Genomic DNA, 24,963 nt, shown 5'->3' with positions numbered 1-24,963 from the left:
TCTGTTAGCCACTACAGCCACCACTCAAGGAAAGAAGAGGAGGGTGCGGGATGCAACACAGGGGTCACCCTAAGTGAGTTTCTAGAGGAAGAGGTGGAATTACAGCCGAGAGACCCCATTCTCACCTTTTCAGTTTCTGGCATGCCTGATGCTCTTGGCAGGAATTGTAGACTGTGGTGAATCTTTTCTTTCTCCTGCACCACCTGCAGGGGGCAGCGTCACGTTTCTGAGCTGTCTGCCCCCCCCTTTCACCGTGTTCACATCTGCTTTCTAGGAGTATGGAAAAGAAAGAGCATCATTTCCCTCTCCCACCCCCCACCTTCCTGGTTCTCATATTGCTAAGCCAACCAGGCATCTCCCTTTGGCCCCACCAAAGGGACAAAACATGGGTGTTGGCTAATGGTGCAATACAAAAAAATCACATGAATGATGTTATCTGCAGAATATAGGTGAAGGAGAATTAGGTTTCAGGTGTGTTTCGTTTGCACTAAATTAGTGTCGTTTCTTATAGATTGCAAAATGTTTTCTCAGGTACTATTACTAATGATAGCCTGTTTCATTTTGGCAACTTCTAAAAGAAAACAATGTAGTAATGAAAAATGCCAAAGTTTGTATTTGCATAAACATTATATTTGTAGGAAATATTACTTCTGTGTAGGATAATTGTTTTGCTAATATGCTAATATGCTCAGACCAGCAATCATTTGCCATTGGCATTAAGACAGCCAAGCTACCCTCCTCCAACTCTCTGCTTCTCACCTTCCAGGACGGTCTCCTAGTCATGTTCAGTTCCACGAGCCGCCATCATGGCAGCAGTTACTGTCCGGTCTCTCTCCGCCCCCAAATACGATACTAGTCTATGTCCATTTAATATGCGTCCTTAGTAATAGTTGATTGCGTCATACCATCAACTAAAAGCTAATTTACTTGACTTGAAATCCTGTCACATAATACAAGGGGCATATTCTCTAATGGGGAGTTAGAGAGAGGAAGAAAATGAAGAAGAGTCACGATAATTTCTTGTATCCTATTCCTGAAAAGTTATGGGAATATGAATATTTTTATACTGACTTATTCTTCCCTGTGAATCTCAACTACAGTCGTGGTGATGTTGTCCCATAGAGGAACAAATTCATTCAGATCAGAAATGAAAACCACACTTAAGAAATGAATCTATCCAGATGTCATTGCCCCTGTAAGAAGTTCGTACAGTGGGAGATAAACTCACTCTATCATAAAGTACCCCTGTGTTTTTTTCTGTACTTTTGAGAACAGAAAGGTGAAGGCTTTTCTTAATTATTAGTAGCATTATTATAGGAGTTTTTGATATGCAAATAAAATGAACAGGTAGAGGAAGGATCTTTCTGACTTATTTTCAGTTAGCAGAGTAAGATTTAAACCCTCCTCCACTGAATTTCTCTAATAGTTGCATGCTTTTTTAAAACCCGTATGTGCTGGGGTGAGGTACATGGTAAGGGTTCCCACCAGGTTCTGCTCCAGTGGACCGTGAGACCTTAGGCAATGTCCTGTCACCACTCTATGCCTTAGGTCCCTCAGATGTGTAATGAACAGGTTCTGTTACACGTTGACTGATAGTCTCCCTTCTTCTAGCACTAACATTTATGATCTGTGATAACTTAAATCCACTACCACCACATGATTATCTCCCATTTCATTGAAGGATTCCTCTGACTGGCTGATTCCCAAACAGGCCTTGTAGTTATGCCATGACTTGTTTAAGCTCGTTGTATTAAGGCTTCCTTATGCTACTGTTAAATGCCCTTTCAATCTTGACTTTTGGTTGTGGTTTGTGGTGCCTCACTCATCTCTGCTTCCCTCTACCATCTTCACTTTCTGCAACTGAGATGAGAAGAAAATAGCAACCTACCTGCTGTGGGTAGGACCATTGCCAGCTTCTTAGGGAGACCTCAAATGTTTCTAAGCTTCTTGTAATGATGGGTCCCTTTGAGGATGAGACGGAAGCTGTGATCAGAGAAATACACATGGTCTCAAATTTCTGCATAAAATTGCAGGGGTTTTCACAGACCTTCTGAGGCCCTCGCAGGCATCTCAGATTAAAAACCCGTCTCTAGAATCTGGGTGTCCCAGTTTATCTCTGTGAAAGCTCTAGTCCTCCGTTTTCACATCTATGAAATGAGAGAATTCGTCTAAAGCCTCTTTTGGCTATAAAATGTGATGATTTCTAACCACAAATTTAGTTCCAGAAAATCTAAAGTAAGTTGCAAATGAGGCTCATGTATTTCAGAAACTGCTGCTCTTGCTTTTTTGGCCAAGAAGTTCTTAATGAATATTTAATTAAATTTCATTAAAGAAATATAGATTAATTTTTCCCAATCTTGCTGTTTATCCTAACTAGCTTTGAACATGCACTGGAATATAGATTTGAATTTTCAACTTAATATAGACATATTCTATGATAAGACTGCATGATTCTAACAAATTAATCAATTTCTATGCATTTGACATAATGTATTACTGGGAGTATTACGACAGTCAGTAACTGCAAGTATGTAACGTGAATGTGGCTGCCTGATTAACATTAGTATGTGTGCACTTCTTTTATAGCTAGCCCTTGCATCTCTTAATAGTCAAAATGTTAAATTGATGGAAGATTTCTTGTTTCATTTACTTTATAATCTAAGCTGTTGTTATTTGTGCTTTGCTTTGTACCTTAGTTTAATTTACCTGGCGTTTTGTCTTATTTTCCTTACTTTCATCCCTTTCTGATTCTGTTTTTCTGTAGCAGATGTCCTTACTGCTTCTCCTGCTCCTAACAGTCAGGAAGGTAAAGCCATTTGAACTGGCATTTTAACTGCATGAATGTCGGTGTTCTGTTTCCATTTTCTTAGGCCTGATTAGCATGAAGTTGTGACACTTATGTGAATAAACATGTAAAAAAATGATTGGTCTCATTTACTTCTTGGCAGTCTGCATGCCCTGATGTGACAGAAGGACACTGTGGTCTAAGCGTTTGTGGTCTTAGGAGATAGTAAATCTTGGGTGAGAAATGAGCTTTCTTGTTTTCCATTTTAAAAGAACATAATCCTAATATAGCTCTAACACCTTTAAAGTACTTTTGAATAGAAATATCAAAATAAGAGCAAAGTATAAGATTATCTGTCATCCTTTAGGGTTTTTTTAGATATATTTTAATTCCTATCCTTAAGATTTTCACTTAATAAATCGATAAACAATTATGAAAACTTTACTTGCCAGTTAAGTATAATTGCATTGCAGATAACAATGTCTCTTTTCCCCTGGTTTTGACATTTCTAGAGATAAAGGAAGCTGATAGGTTCATTTTAAAGTGAGTGATTAAATCATGTATGCACCATCCAGAAGTGCTTCAACCACTAAATCCTTCCCAGACTCGTGTGCTGAGAGCTTCCGGACACAGGGTGTCTTCCAGAACGTTGGCACAGTTCCAATCATCTGTATGCAAATGAGCCTTCACCTTTACATTATGTCTGTATGGTACCAAAACTACCAGTAAATGAGTCCGTTCAATAAAAAATAAACATATCATTTAACAAATTTAAAAAATTATACTTTAAGCCATCCTTTTGGTAACATGTAGCCAGAGCTTCCATCTGACAGATAAGCACGAGTGTCTGGGTATCCTTGCAATGATGTAGGCGTAGCCCTTAAGTGAAGCATTTGGTTCTTGTTCACTGAAGCCTGCCAACTCATTTTCAGACAACATTCTAGAAGACAGACCTGAAAATAAATCATGTAATGACAAGCTTCAGTTTGAGTATAATGAAGAAATCCCCAAGAGGATAAAGAAAGCAGATAACTCTGCTTGCAACAAAGGAAAGGTAGGTGAATGGTTTCTGATAAATTACACTTGGACCACGGTACTCTTGTAGGTTTCACTCCCTCCCTGTCCCTTCCCTTCACCTTTCCCCTCACTTTCCCTTAGATGCCAAAGCCCACATGGTGATGATATGGGACACCCACCTGCCATTTGTAGAAGGTTAGTCATTGATTCATCCAACCAATACCTACTGAAGGTACATTGTGTGGCAGGCACTGAGGTGGCGCAGGAGGTGGTTTGGTGATGGAGACAAAGATGTAAACAGTGCTTGTAGATAAGTACAAAGAGCATGATTACACAGTGTCATTCGAGCATCAGGGAAGATGATGTTGGAGAAGGAAGATATGGCCAAGCAGACAAAAACAAGGCATTCAGGCCAAGAGGACAGCGTGGTACGTTCACGGAATTGCTAGAAGTTTTAAAGTTGTTTGGGATGACCAAGAAGATAAACAGGGCCCAGCTTGTGAAGTGTTAACAGAGGAATGACACTGAGAATAGAAAGAGAAATGAAATACCCAGACCCTGTTCTCAAGTGCCTCACATTATATAGACTCTGAGCAAATCTACAGACATAATTACAGTGACACTGTTGAAGAACAAAATAATAAAATATCTCAAAAATTTGAGCCACAGAAGATACATAATCAATCATCTATTCATTCAACAAACATGCTTTGACTGTTCCACATTTAAGACACTGGCCTATGCCCTGAGGGAAGATGAAGGGTGAGTTAGACTCATCTCTTGCTCAGAAAGCTTTTGTTCTAGGGTAGGTGTTCCGACATGTGTAAGGACAAATATAGAGCAAGGTGAAACACCCAGATGACATGAGAGGGGAACAGATAAAGAGCTTTGGGGATTCAGAGGTGGGTGGCATACACCTTCCGTGTAAACTGGTATCGTTTTTCCCTTAATAGGTTTATGACATGGAACTGGGAGAAGAATTTTATCTTCCTCAGAATAAAAAGGAAAGCAGACAGATTGCACCAGAGCTTTCTGACCTGGTCATCTATTGCCAAGCAGTAAAATTTCCAGGTAAGAGTAGGCAATATCATCTATGACATTTAAAGATAGCAAAAGATAAAAAATATGCTATTTATTTAATCGGGCATTGTGAATGCTCTTAAAATACCTAAATTCTGTTGCTGAAATCATTGTTACAATACCTTCTAAATATTTATTTATTTATTATTATTATTTGCATTGATGCCTATGAGGAAAATACTATAAAATGTTCATTTTTCCAGGTCATATCATGTATTTTCATAACAGTTAATAATAATGATAATAATATTCAAATATCTAATAGCTGAAATTTATTAAGCAGTTAAATACCAGGATTTGTGCTAAGTATTTTACATACATTATCTTATTGACTTTATAATAATTCTATGAGGTATGTGGATTTATCCCCATTTTTAAATAAAACAAAGTCTGAGAGAGATGAAGTAATTGCCCCAAGGTTTCAGAGTATATCAGTTAAGACTCTTTTGTTTGAAAGTGGCAGAAATGGACTTAAAGAGAAAATTTATTGGCTCATGTGTTGAAACATGAAGAGATACACAGGTTTCAGGTACAGCTTGATCCAGGGCTTTCCTCTCTCCCCACTTCTTACTTTGCCTCCACTGTGTTAGCTTTATTCCCTTTGTGGTTGCAAGGTGGCCACAGCAGGCTGGCACTATGTGTTTCCAGATTCAGCTTCAGTGTAAGAGTCTCTTCCAGAACTTTCAGCAGCAGTTTCATTGTTTTTTGTGGGTCCTTTGCCCATCTCTGAACCAGCCCTGTGGCCAGGGGCATGCAGTGCTCTGACAGTCTGGGGCCTATGTCACATGTCCCATCCCTGAGCTGGGTAGCGAAGCTCCACTCAAACCACAAGGACCAAGAATGGGGTTTCAGTGGGAGAGAAGATTTCCCCAATTTCTAGAAGTACAAGGTGGCCTAGTGGTTAAGATTCAGAGCTCTCGCCACCATGGTCCAGGTTTGTTTCCCAGTCAGGGAACCGCACCACCCATCTGGGAGCTGTCATACTGTGGCGGCTGTGTGTTGCTGTGATGCTGAAAGCTATGCCACTGATATTTCAAATACCAGCAGGGTCACCCAGGGTGGACAGGTTTCAGTGGACCTTCCAGACTAAAACAGACTAGGAAGAAGGACCTGGCCACTCATTTCCAATAAAATTGGCCATAAAAAGGCTACGAATAGCAGCAGAGCACTGTCTGACAGAGCACTGGAAGATGAGGGATGACGCAAAAGACCAGGCAGGGTTCTGCTCTGCTGTCCGCAGGGTCGCTAGGACTTGGAATTCACTCCATGGCACTAATAACAAAGTACAGTGAACTTATGCTGATAAACCACTTCCTCCCCAAAATGTGCATTTCAGTTACTAAGTGGTAGAACTATGATTCCAGAGCCTCTCTATCTCCAAAGTCCTGCCTGCCCTTAACCATTGCACTACCCTGCCTCTCTTGTTAGGGGTGCTTCAATGAGCTAACCCGATTGCGTGTCCCACAGATGGGACAGTGAGAGGTGGAGGGCAGACAGGAAAGCCATAAATCTATGGAAGTCAGAAAAATTCATCTCATACTAAGAACAAGGATTCCCCTGCATAAGATTTCTGAGGACAGGAAAACAGCTGGAATTGGGAGATCTGTCTAAATGTTAGTAAACAGGGTATATAAATTTGGCCTCAAGAGGGGAGTTAAAATACCAACCCTCATTTTTTTCAAGATGGTCTGAACAGCTCCTGGCTTCCAGAGGCTTATCTTAAGCACCATTTCTCACACTCTGCCCTGCAAACAGGACAGAGGTGTCGGGCTATTAAAAACTAGGTAATAGTCATCTTTCCACACACCAAGTGAAAACATCATAGATAGAACTGTCTCAATTTGAAATTTTCTCCTGTGAATTCTTTTGAAACTTTTGGCAGCTGCTGCTGTTTATCTGCTAGCAGATTCTGTTGCGGAGGACGCGAATGAGTAAGCAGCAAGCAGCGATTTCAAAGCAGCGCAAAAACCTAGCCGTTTAGGTTTAGTTTCACAGATTGTGACTTTCTGTCACACGAGTACAATATGACCCTATTTGCAGCCAGTGAAACTGTCCTTAGGATGGAGTAGAATCCTCTTCCTGTCAGTCTCATGGCCTGCATGTCCTCCATCATGGGAACAAACGTGAGGACCGCTCGTCAAGACTCACACGCTGCCTCTCTCGTTCTTTATCAATTCAGCCGAAGCTGTACCCAAACCATTTTGCTGGCTTTGTCTTTTCTTCTCAAGCACCGAGTAAATAAAGAGCACGAATTCCCAAAGATAGTTGAAGTCACCATGAAAGATAAAGTTTCTGTACCGATAGAGAATGGTGGAAGCGTCAAAAGGTCATTTGGCCCAGCTTCTGATCTGAGGCGCAGGCTAAGCAGGGGCTTGTCTGGCTTGTTTTTAAAATTCCAAGCATGCTGTTTTTCAGAAGTGTTTATATAGCACACATTCTTTATAGGTATATTTTAATTTTTTTTTTTAGTAATTGAAATTTCTTACATTTTTCTTTCCCCAAATTTATTTCCTTTCTCAGAATAACTAAATTCTGTTGCCAGAATCATTGTTATAATACCTTCTAAATATTTATTATTATGCTTTGTTTTGACACTCATGAAGAAAATACTATAAAATGTGCATTTTGCTACGCTATTGATTTTACGTCTGCTGCGTCATCACCGTTAGCTGACCTTTCACCAACCCAGTTCCCTTCCAAGGAGCCACATGCAAAAAAGTCTTCACAGCGGTGAGGCACCGCGAAGATCACGTGGCAGGACCTCCCCCAGAAGTAAAGTAAATTCCCCAAGATCACGAACCTGCGGCAGTGGCCTTGACTCCTCAGTGACCTTGACTAGGGCAGTTATATAACTTCTCTGCTCTTCACATTCCTTATCTGTAAAACAGACATAACAGTCCCAACTTGCAAAGTTGTTGTAAAAATTAGCCGTAAAGTAGAGACTGTAATTAGCACACTATCTGGAACCAGTTGGCTCTCCGGAAATGGTGATGGTTGTCATCGTCCTTGGTAAACAGGCCTGTGGGGCGGATGAAGGTTCTTGGTTGCTCCTTCGGTTACTTCTCTGGGCCTCTGCCGATTCCTTCCGCTTTCCTGATCACCCAGCCCTTGTTTTGTTGCGTCCTTGCCTCACCCTAAGAAAGCAACCAGGCTCTTCACAGGAGGGCCCACATACCCCTGGGGGATGTGGACATGTGCCATGATGTGTGCAGAAACCCCAGAAGGATCGCAGCCCCACACTCTGGCCCCTCATTCGTTTTACCTGGGAGAAAATCCATTGTTACCTCATTGTGTAGTGGGCAGAATTCACACAAAATCTTAAGATAAAGCATGAGAACTGACCAGTCCAAGTTTGTATGTCTTCATGGTTTCAGATGCTTCAGAGAAAAAAAATTTAGAAGCCCCACAGCTGCTATGAACTCAGCACTTTCTCTGAACAAGATACTCTCTGAAGTATGTATATATATGCATTCTCTCATTTAATCCGAACCATAACCCTTTTGCAGATGAGGAAGGAGTGGTTCATAGAGGCTAAGTAACTTGTGTGAGGGCGCACCTCTAGGAGCAGGGTTTAAACCCCAAATTTTCCATTCTTATTAAACACTCTGTTATCCTGTCTTCCCTGATGATGTTCTCGGAAGGTGTATTTTCATCTCAAAGAGGACCCCCTGAATGCTGCTTCAGATGAAGAAAATACTCTAATGGTACAATTGTAGACAGTGGGAGTGGCTGGAGACAACTCTGGCTTCCCTGGTGCCTTTAAATCGCTCCCCCTGCACCGGAGCCAGGCCTGCGTGGTATGCATTCATTTCCTCATTCGGCAAATATCTATGAAGTTCCTGCTGTGCACCAGGCACTGTGCCAGACAGGAAGGATCCAGGGAGTGGCTGGACTAGGAGTGAGAAAGAGAAGCCGTCAAACATCATTAGCATCATAATATATTTCCCATTTTATCCTCAGACCAACCCTGTGAGTGAGTTCCCATCACTAGACCCATTTTGTAGGTAAGGAAACTGAGGACAGACAGGGTAGATGTTGAGTCAAAGCTCCTGCTGGCAGGAATGGAACCCAGACAATATGACCCTAAAGCTCAGGCGCTTAACCTTTCTTTCATCTCTCCAAATTGAGTAATGAGGCTGATAATTACATATAGACAGCAGCACTTTCTCTTCATGTAATTTTTCTAAATCTTTCTGGTGCACAATTAAGTGGGTGATTCTGTGGTCATTCCATCCTAATTATGCAGTTCTTGTCATATTTGCCTACAGAGATTAAAAACTTTGCTATAATTGCCTACAATGCTATTATTATCGGTGCTAAAAATGCTAGTAGGTCTTCTGTATGAGGTTACGACGGAGTAGTAGGACTTCAAAATAAACATTAACAGGGATGGAAAATGTTGAGTTCCCTTGCCTGTAGTTTTTGGCTTATTTATTTTCATTTTATGGGAACAGGCCTGTCAACTCTAAATGCATCTGGCTCTAGCAGAGGAAAAGAAAGGAAAAGCAGGAAGTCCATTTTTGGCAACAATCCGGGCAGAATGAGCCCTGGAGAGACAGCATCGTTTAACAAAACATCTGGAAAAAGTAAAGTCACCTTCTGACAGTATCTTTGCTTGATTCTGCATGCTGGATGATTCCCATATTTTACTGTCTAAGCACTTCCTTTGAACTTTTTAATTCGTTTTTTGTTCTCGTGAATGTTCATATTATCTGTATGATATAAATATTATCAGTTTACACTTTTCACATCCTAAAAAATGGCATTTCACTGAAGACGTTCTAACAGTGTTTGCCTCTAAGGTAAAAATTGGAGCCACCTTGGAAAATTCTAGTGGTTCTTGGAACTGCCCTGTTCACCATTATAACTCCAGAAGATATATCCATTTTATTTCTAATTACTTTTTATTATAAAAGTAATAAATACTCATAGTTAAAAACTCAAACAATACAGAGTATTATTAAAATTCCTTTCCATTCTCAATGTCCCGGTTCTACTCCCCGGAGGTAACCACTGCTAAGTTTATTGTGTTTTGTTCAAGAAAAATGAGATCCTTTTTAAGATAATCCAAATGGGATATAACTCAACATACTTGGATAACTTTTATACTTGCTATAACTTTTCACATAGCTTTCTGCACATATATCGACCTCGTTCTCCTTAATGCCTCTGTGTACTCCATTGTGTGGTATATCGTCATTTATTTAACTACTTCCTCACTGGTAGAAAGTTTGGGTTGCTTCCTGGGTTTTTTGTTGCTTTTCTCTTTTTCTTCTTTTTTTTTTTTTTTGAGGACGATTAGCCCTGAGCTAACATCCACCGCCAATCCTCCTCGTTTTGCTGAGGAAGACCGGCCCTGAGCTAACATCCGTGCCCATCTTCCTCTACATTATATGCGGGATGCCTGCCACATATAAAGCAGTGCCTGAGACTGCACCCGGGATCCGAACCGGTGAACCCCGGGCTGCCAAAGCAGAATGTGCGAACTTAACTGCTATACCACAGGGTCAGCCCTGCTTTTCTTTTTTTTTTTTGCTGTAAAAAACAATGCTAGAGTGAAGACCCTTGTACGTACATTGTTGTGTATTTGTGCAAATATATCCACAGGACAGATGAGGTACTGAGGCGAAGGACTTCAGTCATTTAAGTTAGTGTTGCTATTCTCATTTGAAAATTCTCTAGCTATCATTTTGTTTCAAGGCAGCGGACTCGCTCACAAGTAACACTCCAGATGTTTTCTGATGTGTTCTGTTTATGATTGTTTACTGGGATGTCGTTCAGGTTTATCTTTCTAAAATATTTAACGTTTTCTGCACTAATCTGAGGCTAATCTTTTGGGGGGTTTAGGTTCCTATGAAGGAATGCGACAGGCCTGGGAGGAATCATCTTCCCCCCTCAACCCAACCACGTCCCTCAGCGCTATCATTAGAACTCCCAAATGTTACCATATCTCGTCGCTGAATGAAAATGCCGCCAAGCGTCTGTGTCGCAGGTATTCCCAGAAACTGATCCAGCACACCGCCTGTCAGCTGCTGAGGACTTACCCGGCCGCCACCCGCATCGACTCGTCCAACCCCAATCCTCTCATGTTCTGGCTCCATGGGATACAGCTTGTGGCCCTCAACTACCAGACAGATGGTAATGGGCCTGCTCCACCCACGCGGGTCCCTCCTCCCCTCTCTCCTTTGTGTCTTATGTTTCAGTAAACGTAGTTCAACAAACCACGTTTTTTTAAAAGGGTCAGGATTCCAGACTGGGGTACACCATATGTGAGGGTAAAAATACAGATGACAGAAAGCAGAAGTGAATTTGATACTGAATTGTGCCCTTGATGTTTCAGAGTTGAGGCGATAGAAAAAACCTTGACGGATTCCCTAAGAGGCTCTTGTTCCCGCTCCCTTTTTAATGCACTTTTTAAACATAAGACATCTCTGGATAGGGCTGTGTCCAGTTTGTTTTTAAAGACCTTTTGGGGCAGAGATTGCCTAATACCACTTAGTCTTGCTAAGCTACTGTTCTCGCAGTCAAAAAGTAGTGTCGCTCCAAACATTTTGCAAGTTAAAACCTTTTTAGCTTCTTCTCATCCCTTTGAGACTAAAATGGAGAGTAACGGTCAGCACTCAGTTCTCTGTGAGTAGCCAACACAAAGAAAACGAGGACGTGAATTCCCCGAACAGGGAAAGTAGTGGTGTTTCTCTGTGGTCGATGAGACGCTCATAACAGGGGTAACTGAGGAGGCCTAAAAGTCCAGGAGAAGAGGTCCCATTTATTGCATGCTCTGTGTGCCAGGCCCCATGCAGAATTCTTGACCCATGGTATCTCACTTAATCTTGGCAACAACCCTGAGGTGGTGCCTTTATGATCCCCTTTTCTCAGATGAGCAAACCAAGCCACAGAGCAATTAATTTGCTCAAGGCCACAGAATAATAATAAATTATAATACTAATAATAAATTTAATAATAATATTAAAAATAATAAATTTTAATAATGAATTCAAGGACTCTGGGAGTTTAGAGGATAAAGCTTTCTGTTTCCACTTGGTTATGAGAGGAGGGGAGCTGCAGAAGATGATGAGGAACGTTTCCTAGAATCTCATTCAAAAACAACAGTCTTTCCTTTGAACAATCAAGCAGCCTCCCATTCCACTCACGTGAACTCAACCAGATCCTAACTAACTGTGCTGACCCACCGACCACAGCAGAGCCCCGCCTCCAGCCAAGGTCAAACCACAGCTTTAGCTCTGGGACCAGCTGGCCACCTGGTACTGGCGCCAGCAGCACCCATTTGTGGCTGACTCTGCAGACGTGTGGTTAGAGATAGCAGTCATATTTTTTTGCCCTTGTTATATTTGCTTCTTTCAATTGAAATTAAATAAGATAATGCAGGTGAAGTAGCATACTTAACCTAGTGCCTGGCACATAGAAAGCGTTCCACAAACGTTAACTGTCATTAAGTGTTTTTGATAAGTTATGAAAACAGTATGATTTGGACTCACAAGTGGAAATAATAATGAAATATTTTCAAAGTTGTAAAAATTCCTTTTCAATATGTCCCAAGTGACTTGTGGGTTCACATCTCTGGCCCTGTCTGTAGCCCTGTGTCCGCTGGCGCCCTTGGTTATTATGATACCAAAATATTTTAAGTAAAGTGAAATAACTAGCAAAATGGTTTTCTCAAGGAAATGGAAATGCATTTGGTTTTGGATGTGCCCTTTCTCCTGAAGTGCCGAGGCTGGTGCAGACACACTGGCTCCACTGATGGCAATGGGAGGCACAGCTGAAGGGGACAAGGGAATTGCCCCTCCTTGGGCCACCCCACCATCCAGAAGTGCACACTGAGGCTGCAGCTTGACCTCCATTCGCCCCTAAAGCCTTTGCCTCTCTCCCAATCAAGCCGGGCATGCCTGTTCAAGTGCCCCACTCAAGGGAGGCAGATGGCTGTGTTGTGTGCTTCATCCTCAAGTTTCTCTACAACCTTTCAACCCAGGAGGGAGGGCTGCCATATAACCTCTCTTGATTCAATGCAGCAAGCAGTGATTAAACATCTCCCCTGGACAAAGCACAAGCGACATGCAGTTTCAGTGTGTTCGTCTGTAAAAATGGTCTTCATTCCCACAAACTGAGCGTAGAACCTGGTCAGTACCTTGCACACAGTAGATGCTCAATAAATGCATGCTGCACTGAGCTGAAACAGATTGTCCCCACTGCAAGTGGAACCTGTGGTTCTTGATTTTTTATCTAGATCTCTTCTAGGTACTTCTCTGTGAATTGCAAGTCCAAATAGACAGATAAGGGTCAAGGTTGGAGTCAATTTTAAATTTTTGAAAAGAATTCCCAGGTTAGGGAGAGATTGATTTTCCATAAAACATCCCAACCAAATAACAGAGAACCCCTTTCCAATGTCCCTGTAGCCTCCAAATATGTTCCATGGGTCATCTGCCTTACCACTTCCTGAATTTCAGGGGACCCTGATGCCCCAAAGGGGTGTTCCTGGATTTAGGGTCATCTCATCCCAGGATTTCCAATGGTTCCATCACTCCCAGAAGGTCTGCAGTGATCTGGAACCAGGAGTAGCCCAGGTCTACACTCAATAAAACCAGCTCTTGAGTTTGGAATCTCACTTGAGCGTGGCATGCAGACTCTGGTTACTGCCGGCGACAGTCCCTCAAAGTTCTTTCCTCCTGGGGTAGAATGATTCCTGCCTCATGTCCCAGGCCAACAAGTAAGTAGACACACAGCCCCAGTCAAAAGAAAAGCTCCTATTAATATTTATCATGCTTTCTTGAATAATTGTCACACTCTTTGTGATGACTTTCTCAGCCCCCAAATATAGGGATAATTATTGTGAGAATGGTGTCTACTGAATGCAGCGTTTTGAAATGAATAGAAGATCATAAAGCTAACGACATGCTTGATCTGCATCACATGCATTGACTAGAGGGGCGGTGGGGTACACAGATTCATGCACACTTTTTTTTATTTTTATATTTTTGCTTGAGGAAGCTTAGCCCTAAGCTAACAGCTGTGCCAGTCTTCCTCTAGTATGTATGTGTGATGCCGCCACAGTATGGTTTGACCAGTGGTGTAGGTCCCACACCTGGGATCCAAACCCGTGAACCTGGGCCGCCGAAGCAGAGCGTGCTGAACTTAACCATTACACCATGGAGCCGGCCCCCATGCACACTCTTGCACTTGGTTAGAACAGGGGTTTCAAAACTATAGCCCTAGATGAAGTTCTGGGAGCACCCCTGGGGGACAGTAGGAGGGCTAAATTTGAGGTCCCACCTTTATTCCAAACTGAGCAGCTCCATATGGATCTGTTTTACATATGGCATCATGAAATGAGATTTTAATTAAGAAAAAGTGCTTTAAAGTTTTACAAAGCTACAAGGATAGACACAATGCTAATGAAATCAGACTTCAAACCCAAATGAGCATTATCATAATCATAATTTAATAGCTTCTGCTTATTGAGCACCTTCTATGTGCCAAATGCTGAGGTAGGGACTTTCCCACATTATCTCATTGATCTTTATGACATCCCTGTGCGATCTACATTATGTGGCTCAGTAGTTAAGATTGGGAACTATGGGTCAGGCTGTCTGGGTTTGAATGCTAGCATCCACCACTTACTAGCTATGTGCCTTGGGTTTTGTCACTTCACGTGCCTTAATTTCCTCATCTATAAAAATGAGGATCCTAACAGAATTTACCTCATGGGTTATTGGGAGACACCGATGCACGTAAAGTGCTTAGACTGGGGCCTGGTACATAGTAAAAGGGCAGTAAGCGTGAGCTGCTATAATTTTGTCAGTAATACATATCCGTTTCACCCTTACCCACACTGTCTGAGCTAGCCTGCTTCACTCTCTTAGCCATCCTAGCCCATGTCTGTGCTCCTCTGTCACAGAGTGGCCTGGGAAGAGAATTTTCTCCCATTGCAGGCAAGACAGCTGACCTCTTTGAATCAGTCATGTAGGAGCTGCAAGGGACCTGAGAGATGGGGTCCAGCACACTAATTTTATAGATAAGCAGACTGAGGCCCAAGGAGCTTTGATATGTCTAAGACATCTTACCCCAGGAATTCCTGCACATGGTCCCTGCCAACCCCACATACACGGAATAATTTTACACAGGAGACAAGCAGAGGCCAGCTTCTCATGGCTCCGTGGTGCTTACCACACTTTTCCTTGATGCTAGTCCATGTAGCGAAGTTCACTCTGCACATGGAAGGAATCGATCGGAGGGAACATTTGTCAGGTGTATCTCATAAACTTTTTGCTCATCTGGACAACTTTTATACAGACTTGCGCCATCAGAGGAGCATTTGAGTGTGGAACAGCCTAAAAACAGTGCAGGAATCCAATCATTCATCAAAACTCTGTGCCAGATAAAATTTGGCCTCAAAAGACTGGAAGCCGTTGTGAGGGTTCCAGAAGTTAGGATGAGGGGATTGTGCACATGATGTGAATCACATGGGATAACGATTTTTTTTCGTATTTAACTACAATAAAAAAAGAGGTAGAAGTATTTCAATTTATAGGTTGAAATTGAGATTTCAAGGAAAAGATATGTTCTTCTGGCTATTCTCCTTGTCTTTCTTAGATTATTAAGATTTACATTCGAAAAAGCAAGAATTGGTTATACCATTGTCTGAATGGTTTGGCTTATGGGGCTAAGAAAATGCCATTATTCTTTTCTAAAATTCAGTACAAAATGAGGTCTTTCAAAGATTTTTTTAGATGGATGTTGTAAATTTTTATTTGTAAGAGGAGTCCTTAAGTGGCAGAACCTGGGCTGGAGTAGGAACTGGGTGTATCCTGTAGACTATGAGCCCCGTAGAGACAGGGATTTTGTGCCTTGTTACCTGCTGTATCTCTGGTGCCTAATATAACCTGGCACATAGTAGGCACTCAATCAATCTATGGAATAAATGAATTGTTATCTCTTCTTCATGCTGAAGCCTAGGGAAAATCAATCCAAACTTCTTTTGAACTTTACAGTAAACTTATAAGATGACATTTCAGTGACAAAGTAACAAGCAATATTGACTTTGTTTATTTTGCAGATCTCCCTTTGCATTTAAATGCTGCCATGTTTGAGGCCAACGGTGGCTGTGGTTATGTTTTGAAACCCCCAGTTCTGTGGGACAAGAACTGTCCCATGTATCAGAAGTTTTCTCCCTTGGAAAGAGACCTGGACAACATGGAGCCTGCTGTCTATTCTTTATCTGTGAGTGTGGCCCCCAGTGTCAGAGTACAGTAAGCCTTCCTGAATATGAACTGGTTTTGAATTCAAGGTATTACAAAGTTCTCATGTCACAGTTTTGTTCATGCAGATTTAGTTCCCAAAAGAATTTCTCTACCTCTCAGAAGTGGCTACGGTTTAGGTACGCTGTCACCTGGCACCGTGTTTGCCAGAGCCCACAGCTGGGGTTAGGAGCTCCCTGCATCACCTACATACTGATGCTGGTAATTCTGTCTTCCAGGCCTCTCAGAATCATGACTATGAGTGTATCCCATAGAAGGGGAGCTCCTTCTTGGAGCAGGTCAACTTAACCTCTGACCAGCTTTCATAAGATCAGGCAAACAGGCATCAAAATAGAAATCAATTAAATATCTTTCCTCCTTACAGTTAACTTTCATCATTCCTGGGCCTTGCCTTACTCCTTTTATTGCCTAATTAACTGATTGTCAAAACTCCACAGGCTGCCCTTAACAACTGAGCCCCAGTAGCTCATCATCCAACTTTATTTCCCTGTTCTTTCACTCCCCCTTAAGCTGACACACAAAAAACGCCCGATGGGTGATAGGAAAGACGCGAGGGACAAAGTTATCTCTTCTGTCCATCTTTAGATCTTGCTCGTTTACCTCCAAAGGAAGAATGTCGAGCTGCCTCTGCCCATGACACCTCAAACCCCTGGAAGAACCTCACTCACAGATTTCCCTACCACCCAAACTGCTTTTTCTCTTTCCCTAAGACTAAGGCAGTAGTGCCTTTTCTCTCTGACCCTTTTAGCTAGACTCGAGTATAGCTTCATGTTTACAGAGGCTATGAATTAATTTTTAACAATATTCCCTGTGACTTGCTCCAAAACTACACAATTCAAGAAAAAGACTTTGAAGTTGTAAAATACACACCTAAAACATTTTGGGGCTGGCCCGGTGGTGTAGTTGTTAAAATTCGCACCCTCCACTTCGGCGGCCCAGGGTTCTCAGGTTCGGATCCTGGGCACGGACCTAGCACTGCTCATCAAGTCGCTCTGTGGCAGCGTCCCACGTAAAATAGAGGAAGAGTGGCACAGCTTGGCTCAGGGACAATCTTCCTCACGAAAACAAAACAAAAAAAATATACACCTAAAACATTTTGAACAGAACGTAACAAATCTGTGATGACATCTCTAAGGTCTTCTTTTCTCGAGCCTTCTTGAGAAACTTAATTTCCTCTTAACTGCTTGTTTGAAGATACTTGAACATTTTGACAGTTGAAAGGTTATAGTTAGGCGAATGCTGTTGATAAAAGACTCACCTGATTCCAGTCACGCGATTCCCTGATCACAATCGTTTACTTCTTAATAAAGCTAAAGCAGCTTTGTTAATCATTCACCTCATCCAACCCAGCGTTGTGTTTCTTCGTGGAGGTGCAGTGCAGAGCTGCCTTTGTTACTTTTGCATCTTCAGTGACTTTGATCTTTTCTTCGCCCCTCAGATTGTCTCTGGTCAAAACGTGTGCCCGAGTAACAGCACGGGAAGCCCGTGTATTGAAGTTGACGTCCTGGGCATGCCCCTGGACAGCTGCCACTTCCGCACGAAGCCCATCCATCGAAATACCCTGAACCCCATGTGGAACGAACAGTTTCTCTTCCGGGTTCACTTTGAAGATCTCGTATTTCTCCGTTTTGCAGTTGTGGAAAACAATAGCTCGGCGGTAACTGCTCAGAGGGTCATTCCACTCAAGGCTTTAAAACGAGGTAGAATAAAGTTGTCAAAATCTTAATAATTCTTGTAGCTAAGTGATGGATGCCCCAGAATTCATTATACTCTTCTCTCTACTTTTGGGTATGTTTGAAATTTTCATATCGAAAAATTTAAATGAGGTAGGGAGAAATAATACAAATTTGAATACTGCTTAAGCACGTCTTGAAAGAGGTTTTTCTTTTACGTTATTCTAAAATCTGAGGTATAGAGGACATCCCTTAGGAGAGATGGCCTCTCCCACCACTGCTGATGTCCGAGGCAGGGGTTCTTGTGCTCTCATTCCCACACGTCCCTTCCCAAGCAGCACCCGCCACACCCCTAGCATTTTTAAAGCAGCAACTGAAGGAAGGAGAGGAAACGGAGAGGAGGGAGGGTTGGGGGTGGTAGTGGCATAAGTGGGCCGAGGTTGGAGTCGGGACCCGGCAGAAGTCCAGTGTCGAAAGCTGAGGATGGGTGTTGGGTGCAGAGAACCCTGAGCAGAGGCCCGAGCTGTTGGCCTGGCAGATCCGTCCTTCATAAGGGACATTGTCAGTACCTCGGATTGGCTTTGCTGTGGCCCTCCAGGAACTTCAGCCTGTCACACCTGTCCAGAATGTCTGTGCATTGCTCCTCAAATGTTGATGTGCAGTGGAGTCACCTGGGCTCTTGGTAGTAAGATGCAGATGCTGATGCAGTAGGTCTGGAGTAGGGCTTCAGGTTCTGCTCTCTAACAAGCTCCCAGGGATGCTGACCCTGCCCATCTGCTTTGAGTACTAGAGTCCTAGTGCGTACTTCCTCCCACAACCACACCTAGACTGCCATCCTCTGAGCACCACAAGCACCTTCTAGTCCCCTATGTTTTCTTCTTTTCCTGTTTCTCTTCTCCACTGTGCAAGTAGCACATGGTCACTGTCTAAGTATGCTCGGGCTGCTATAACAAAATAGCACAGACCAGGTGGCTTAGACAACAGAAATTTATTTTCTCACAGTTCTGGAGGGTGGAAGTCCAGGATCAGGGTGTCAGCAGGTTTGGTTTCTCCTGAGGCCTCTCCCCTTGGCTTGCAGATGGCCACCGACTCACTGCGTTCTCACACGGTCACCCCTCAGTCTGTGTGCACGGCAACCAGTGTCTCTCTCTGTGTGCTAGTCTCTTCTTCTAAGGATATCAGTCGTATTGGAGTGAGGCCCACCCTAATGGCCCGTTTTAACTTCATTACTTCTTTAAAGGCCCTGTGTCCAGATACAGTCACATTCTGGTGTACTGGGAGTTAGGACTTCAACACATGAATCTTAGGAGGCCACAGTTCAGGTTACAACAGTTATTACAGAAATATGAGGAAGTAGAGAGAAGCAAAACCAATTTTTTTTAATTATCCATTTTTCCATCTCTCCAAAATAATCCCTTTTGGTGTAGATCTTTTGCAGCTTTATTTCTCTGCCCATGTATATACATATTAGCACATAGTAAAAATTTTTAACAAATAGGCTTCCTACTAATCTTAATGTTTTGCAACTTACTGGTTTTCACTTCACTATGTATGTATGTAGTGAACAACTTTTCATGTTAATAGCTGTATATCTTCATTATCACTTTTACTGGGTGCATATTATTCCATTTTATACTTGTACAAACACGGACACTGGAACTTATTTTGCCAACTCTCTGCAGTTGGAATACTTTATTATCACTAAAGCTATTCTAAGATGGAATTTTGTAAAACAGTGACTGTAGAGATGCCTTGATACAAAAATGATCAGGTTTTCTAACTATATTTTGTTTGAATTTAAGATTTTATGTTTGAGCCTAAGTTAGAAACAGTACCTGAAGATGTTAATTACCACTAGGTGGCCAATACTGTCCCCAGGGGCAACATTCTCCTGGTGAAAAGGCATGTATGTGTTGGCTGCATGCCTGTTGCCACCCCCGCCCCCCCTTAAGGTCTTATTTCTGCCTGTCATTTATCGACCTCCCTGGGGTATCTTCTTTGCAGAGTTCTGCAGTGCATGGCTAACAAACTTTTCCCAATTCTGCATTATTCCAGGATATCGACATCTTCAGCTACGAAACCTCCACAATGAAATCTTGGAGATCTCCAGTTTATTCATAAACAGCAGAAGGATGGAAGAAAATTCCTCCAGCAATACTGTGCCGTCCTCTTTGGTAATTAAGTTCTATTTCACTCAATATGTTGGCGAGGATTGCTACGCTGGAGGTAGGCTTTCTGGTGGTACAGGAACATGGTCAGTTAGAGTCACTAATTAGGTAGCTATGGATATAATCATAATAATAATGGCTGACACTTGACACTTTCTAAGTTCTTTACATATATACTGACTCACTTAATCCTCTCAATAACTTCATGAAATAGCTATTAGTATCATCTCCACTTCACAGATGAGGAAGGTAAGAGCTGAGTACATCTGACGTCACATAGCTGTAAACCCAAGTTCATCTAGTGCCAAAGCCCATACTCTTAACAGGAACAGTACAGTGTCTGCCAGGGAAGTGAGGCAAAATAACAACACGGGGAAAAGGCTAATTAAGCAAAGCCTTCTGGGAAGCATCTTGATACTTCTGGAAACTTCAGGTTGGACCAGGAAAATCCTTTGCTTCTTCAGTGGTCCAGGGGCAGATGTCACAGGTGAGCAGTGTTGGGGTGAGCAGCCAGGTGCTGCTGGGGATACGTACCTTGCACCCCGGCACGTGGGGAGAGGCAGAGTCTGTGCTCTTGGGTTACCTCTTTACATGTTTGATCGTCTGATCACTGTTGTGTCAACCTTATGCTTCAACGTAGTCCTAACAACCCTTGAAAAGGCGCCTTATATGCTCAAAGTGGTGCTGGCTTGACCACTGCCACTGCTGCCTCTAAATAGCCCTGCTGTCTTTTCTGCTTCTCTTTCACTTACCTTGTCAGTTTCTTCTCTCTCTGTCCCTGACCTTGTTTTCTTAGGTTCTCCTCTTTTTTCCTTCAATGCTTGGCCAAGGTTGAGAAGGGCACTTTGGCCAAGGTGGAGGGAGGTATTGCCTCCACCTTGTGCAGAGGACAGGGAAGTAGGCACGGGGTGCCTGGTACCTAAGAGCAGGAATCAGATGTCTTCAGAAGGGCAACAAAGGGTTTACTGCCCAATTCTGGGATGGTTGCCCTCAGTACCTAATAGGGCTGAAGATTCTACACATGCTGTGAATGAATCATTCTTCCTCACAACACTTCTGACACCAAACGTGTGATGTCTGTTCATACACTACTTCTCTGACTCTCTGCCACCAGCTCAGTGTCCTACCTTAGATCCCACAAGTTAAGGGCTCAGTCTCACAAGACTGACCCTGCTTCAGGTGCCAGTTGCAAGTCCCAGGTTATCCCTGGTACTTCTGACAGATCAGCTATATATTCAAGAGGTTCCCACAACCCCCTTCTCAGGTTCAGTAATTTGTAGAATGACTCACAGAACTTAGGAAAGTGCTTTACTTACCATTACTGATTTATTATAAAGGATACAACTCAGAAACAGCCAAATGGAAGAGCTACATAGGGCGAGGTATGGGGGAGAGGGGGCTCAGAGCCTCCATGCCTTCCCTGGGCCTACCACCCTCGCAGCATCTCCATGTGTTCACCAACCCAGAAGCTCTCAGAACCCCATCTTTTGGGGGTTTATATGAAGAGTTCATTGCCTAGGCATGATTGAGTACATCATTGGCCATTGGTGCTTAACTCAATCCCCAGCTCCTTTCCCCTCCCTGGAAATCGGGAGGTGGGGCTGAACATTCCAACCATGGTCTCTCTGGTGACCAGGTCTCATCCTAGAGCTACCTAGGGGCCTCCAGCCATCAGTCATCTCATTAGCATACAGAAAACACTCATCACTCCAGAGATTCCAATGGTTTTAGGAGACGTGTGCCAGGAACCACAAAGACCAAATATTTATTTTTTATTATATCACACCATGCCATCCTTGGTATATCCCAGGCAGGATTATATATGCTTAGTAAACATGTGGTCTTTGACATTGAAAGTCATCACCCTTCATTGTTCAAGCCAAAAACTGAAGATCATCCTAGACTTCTCTCTCTCCCTCTCATCACCCCACTTAAGACTTGGTAATTCTGTCTCCTTAGTATCTTTCAAATCCATTCATGTCTATCCAACCCTACTGCCTTGGCCCTCATTCATTCTCACCTGGTTTGTGGCAGTGGGTTCTTAACTGGTCTCGCTCCCTTCTGAGCTAATCTCCCTCTGTCCTCCTTTAGGGCCCCCTAGACAGATTTACCCCAAACTTAATCTGCTGATGTCACTTGTCTATTAAAAAACCTTTTTTGGTTCTCCATTGCTTTCAGGATAAAGTTTATAAGTAAGTGGGCTTGGAAGAGACTGGGAAAGCAGAGAGCTCATGGGTTGTTTAAAGGGGCAGCTGCTACCCTGCTCTCACTTCCAGCAGCTTGTTGCCATGCAGCATCACCAGATCTTTTGGTTTTCCAGAGAGTCAGGACATCTGGATTTATGTAAATGTTCGCAACTATTTCAACTTTTTAAAAATATAATGCAGGCTAAACCATACAAGTAAAATGTGTGCATTTTATGGTATTCAAGTCATATCTCAATAAAATTGATTAAATAATAAAAATAGATTGTGCAAGCATAACAAAACAGCAAACCTCTTCTCCCACCCTCCAAGTAAAAATAAAATGTATGATAAACAAAACACTTAGACCATTTTGCCCATTTCTATCTAAATTTTCTAGCCAGTTAGAAAAAAAAGACATACATGATTGTGCTCTTGCTTGCATCTCCAGCCTTTTCCTCTCCCACACTTCAGTCACAGAACTCACTGAGGTTCCCAGAATGCTCTGCTGTAGGCTCCCTCTAAGTCTTTGCACACAGGCTACACCAGTATTTGGGATGTTCTTGTCCCACTCTTCATCTGCCAAGTCACCCTGGACCTTGAAGATTTAGTTCAGATGATACCATTTTCAGGAAGCACTCTGACTTCCTCCAAACCTGGGATAGAACCCCTTCTCTGGGTTCCCAAGGACCTTCCATGCTTCTTACAATTGTCCACTTTCTCTTCTAGCTGTTTCTTTCAACTGAGAGTCCTTAAGTCCCATTTCTCTCTGAATCCCCAGGGCCAGGCATAATGCTGGATTCACTATCAGCCCTCCATAAATTATTTTTTATGGTCACATGCCACATAATGATGTTTCGGTCAACAACCGACTATATATATGACATTGGTTCCATAAGATTAGTACCATATAGCCTCGCTGTGTAGTAGTCTATACCATCTAGGTTTGTGTAAGTGCACTCTATGATGTTCTCACAATGATGAAATTGCCTGATGAGACATTTCTCAGAGTGTACCCCTGTTGTTAAGCTACACATGACTGTGTTTTGAATGAATGACTGTATCTTAAGATACAAAATGCTCAAATAGTTGTGAGTTACACACCTCCCCAGTTCTTCCTACTGGAAATGCTTTGTGTATTATAATTATTTGTGTGCTTTGACAGTGAGCTCCCTAAGGCCAGAATATTTTATTTATCATCTTACCATCCAAAATTCTAGCCCCATGCCCTGAAGAAAGATGGAACTCAATAGACACTGCTGAATATCAGTTAACAAATAAGGACCAACATACATTTCAGATAATATGTCCCCTAATTATGATGGAAAGAGACATTGTTATTTAAAATAAATTAATATTTTGGTGGTATGCTACTAAATATCCTCAGTAGGCCATGAAGGAAGACGCACCATTGCCTCTTCAATCACAAAAAGATGCATCAGGCTATAAAAGGATGCCATTCTTTTGCATTTACATGTCCCTGTACATACTTCTAAGAACTAACACCTCTGTATTGAATATAGCCTAGAGATAATCTGAGAATGAGGATGAATGAGAAACCATGTGATCTTCCTTGACAGATGTTTAATACAGAAGAAAGAAAATGTTTGCAGACTCACAGAGTCACGGTGCATGGGGTCCCTGGTCCAGAGCCCTTTACTGTTTTCTCTATAAATGGAGGCACAAAGGCAAAGCAGCTTCTCCAGCAAGTAAGTCCACTAAGCCTTTTGTCAGTAACCTGTACAATCTGAGTGTGAAAGAATACATCAGTAAGAGTAACTATAATGACAGCTAGTGTTTATTGAGTCTTGTAATGTGACCGTGTTATACTTTATAACCAGAGCCTCAATCATAAAACAAAACAAAATTAAGAAGTTGTTAGTCTTACTGTTCCCATTTTATAGCTGGGGGAACTGAGTCTCCAAGTGGTTAAATATCTTACCCAACACTTCACAGCCAATAAGTGTTAAAAGCAGACCTCAGCCCCAAATCTGTCTGGCTCCTGAGCCTTGTCTCAGCTACTCTGTTTGACGGCCCAGCGTCAGTAGCCAACAAAGAAAACAGGCCTCTAGGCATACTTCAAGAGTTTATTGAAAGGAGAATTCTCAGGAACTTAGATCAGATGAGATTCGAAGATGATTATTTCCAACATAAGAAAAAGAGATTATTTTCGTAAAAGTTGGACTAGGTTCTTTGCCCTCAGTCCTATGTTGCAAGATTACAAAGAGCTAAATTCATAGATTGAAAGATCTAAAGTTTTTAATTCAGTAGGAGCTCTCATTCCAGCACTGGGAAAAATAGTTATGCTGTCTGGGGATTGTGAATAAATTGTGTCGTTGCCCAGAATGGACATAAACAATCCTTTTTGGACATAAGAGAATTCTTCAATCTTCCAAAAGAATTATGCAACACTGCAGAGTAGGTTTCATTTATAAATTGCACATCAAACCTATCTGAACACTGTGGAAGTGGACTTTTTTTTTTTAAGATTGGCACCTGAGCTAACATCTGTTGCCAATCTTCTTTTTTTTCCTTCTTCTTCTCCCCAAAGTCCCCCAGTACATAGCTGTATATTCTAGCTGTGAGTGCCTCTGGTTGTGCTATGTGGGATGCCACGTCAGCATGGCCTGATGAGCGGCACCATGTCCACACCCAGGATCCAAACCAGCAAAACCCTGGGCTGCTGACTGGAGCATGCGAACTTAACCACTCGGCCACGGGGCCGGCCCCAGTAGACTTGTTTTGAATTAAAGTTTTGCCCACTCCTCAGAGGTGCGCCTAAATTTG

General features: G+C 42.4%; 1 protein-coding gene across 9 annotated transcripts in view; it reads left to right on the top strand.

Annotated features, from left to right (window-relative positions):
- Nucleotides 1-24,963, top strand: part of PLCE1 (phospholipase C epsilon 1) — a 294,616-nt gene that overhangs the window by 259,497 nt on the left and 10,156 nt on the right. For 4 of the 9 annotated variants that reach the window (XM_070609753.1, XM_070609731.1, XM_070609764.1 and 1 more), the window contains 8 exons: nt 3,718-3,839; nt 4,756-4,873; nt 9,337-9,468; nt 10,730-11,020; nt 15,951-16,114; nt 17,591-17,852; nt 19,881-19,999; nt 23,757-23,885. In XM_070609753.1, coding sequence (XP_070465854.1) covers nt 3,718-3,839; nt 4,756-4,873; nt 9,337-9,468; nt 10,730-11,020; nt 15,951-16,114; nt 17,591-17,852; nt 19,881-19,999; nt 23,757-23,885 — 1,337 coding nt within the window. Of the gene's footprint in view, nt 1-2,764; nt 2,807-3,717; nt 3,840-4,755; nt 4,874-9,336; nt 9,469-10,729; nt 11,021-15,950; nt 16,115-17,590; nt 17,853-19,880; nt 20,000-23,756; nt 23,886-24,963 lie in introns of all 9 variants that reach the window. The other 5 variants (XM_070609739.1, XM_070609710.1, XM_070609757.1 and 2 more) reach the window with 2 other exon arrangements.

The sequence above is a fragment of the Equus przewalskii genome, chromosome 1 (genome assembly GCF_037783145.1).
Source record: "Equus przewalskii isolate Varuska chromosome 1, EquPr2, whole genome shotgun sequence".
Taxonomy (NCBI): domain Eukaryota; kingdom Metazoa; phylum Chordata; class Mammalia; order Perissodactyla; family Equidae; genus Equus; species Equus przewalskii.
The sequence above is the reverse complement of the archived record's forward strand: the minus strand, read 5'-3'. Positions and strand labels throughout refer to the sequence as shown.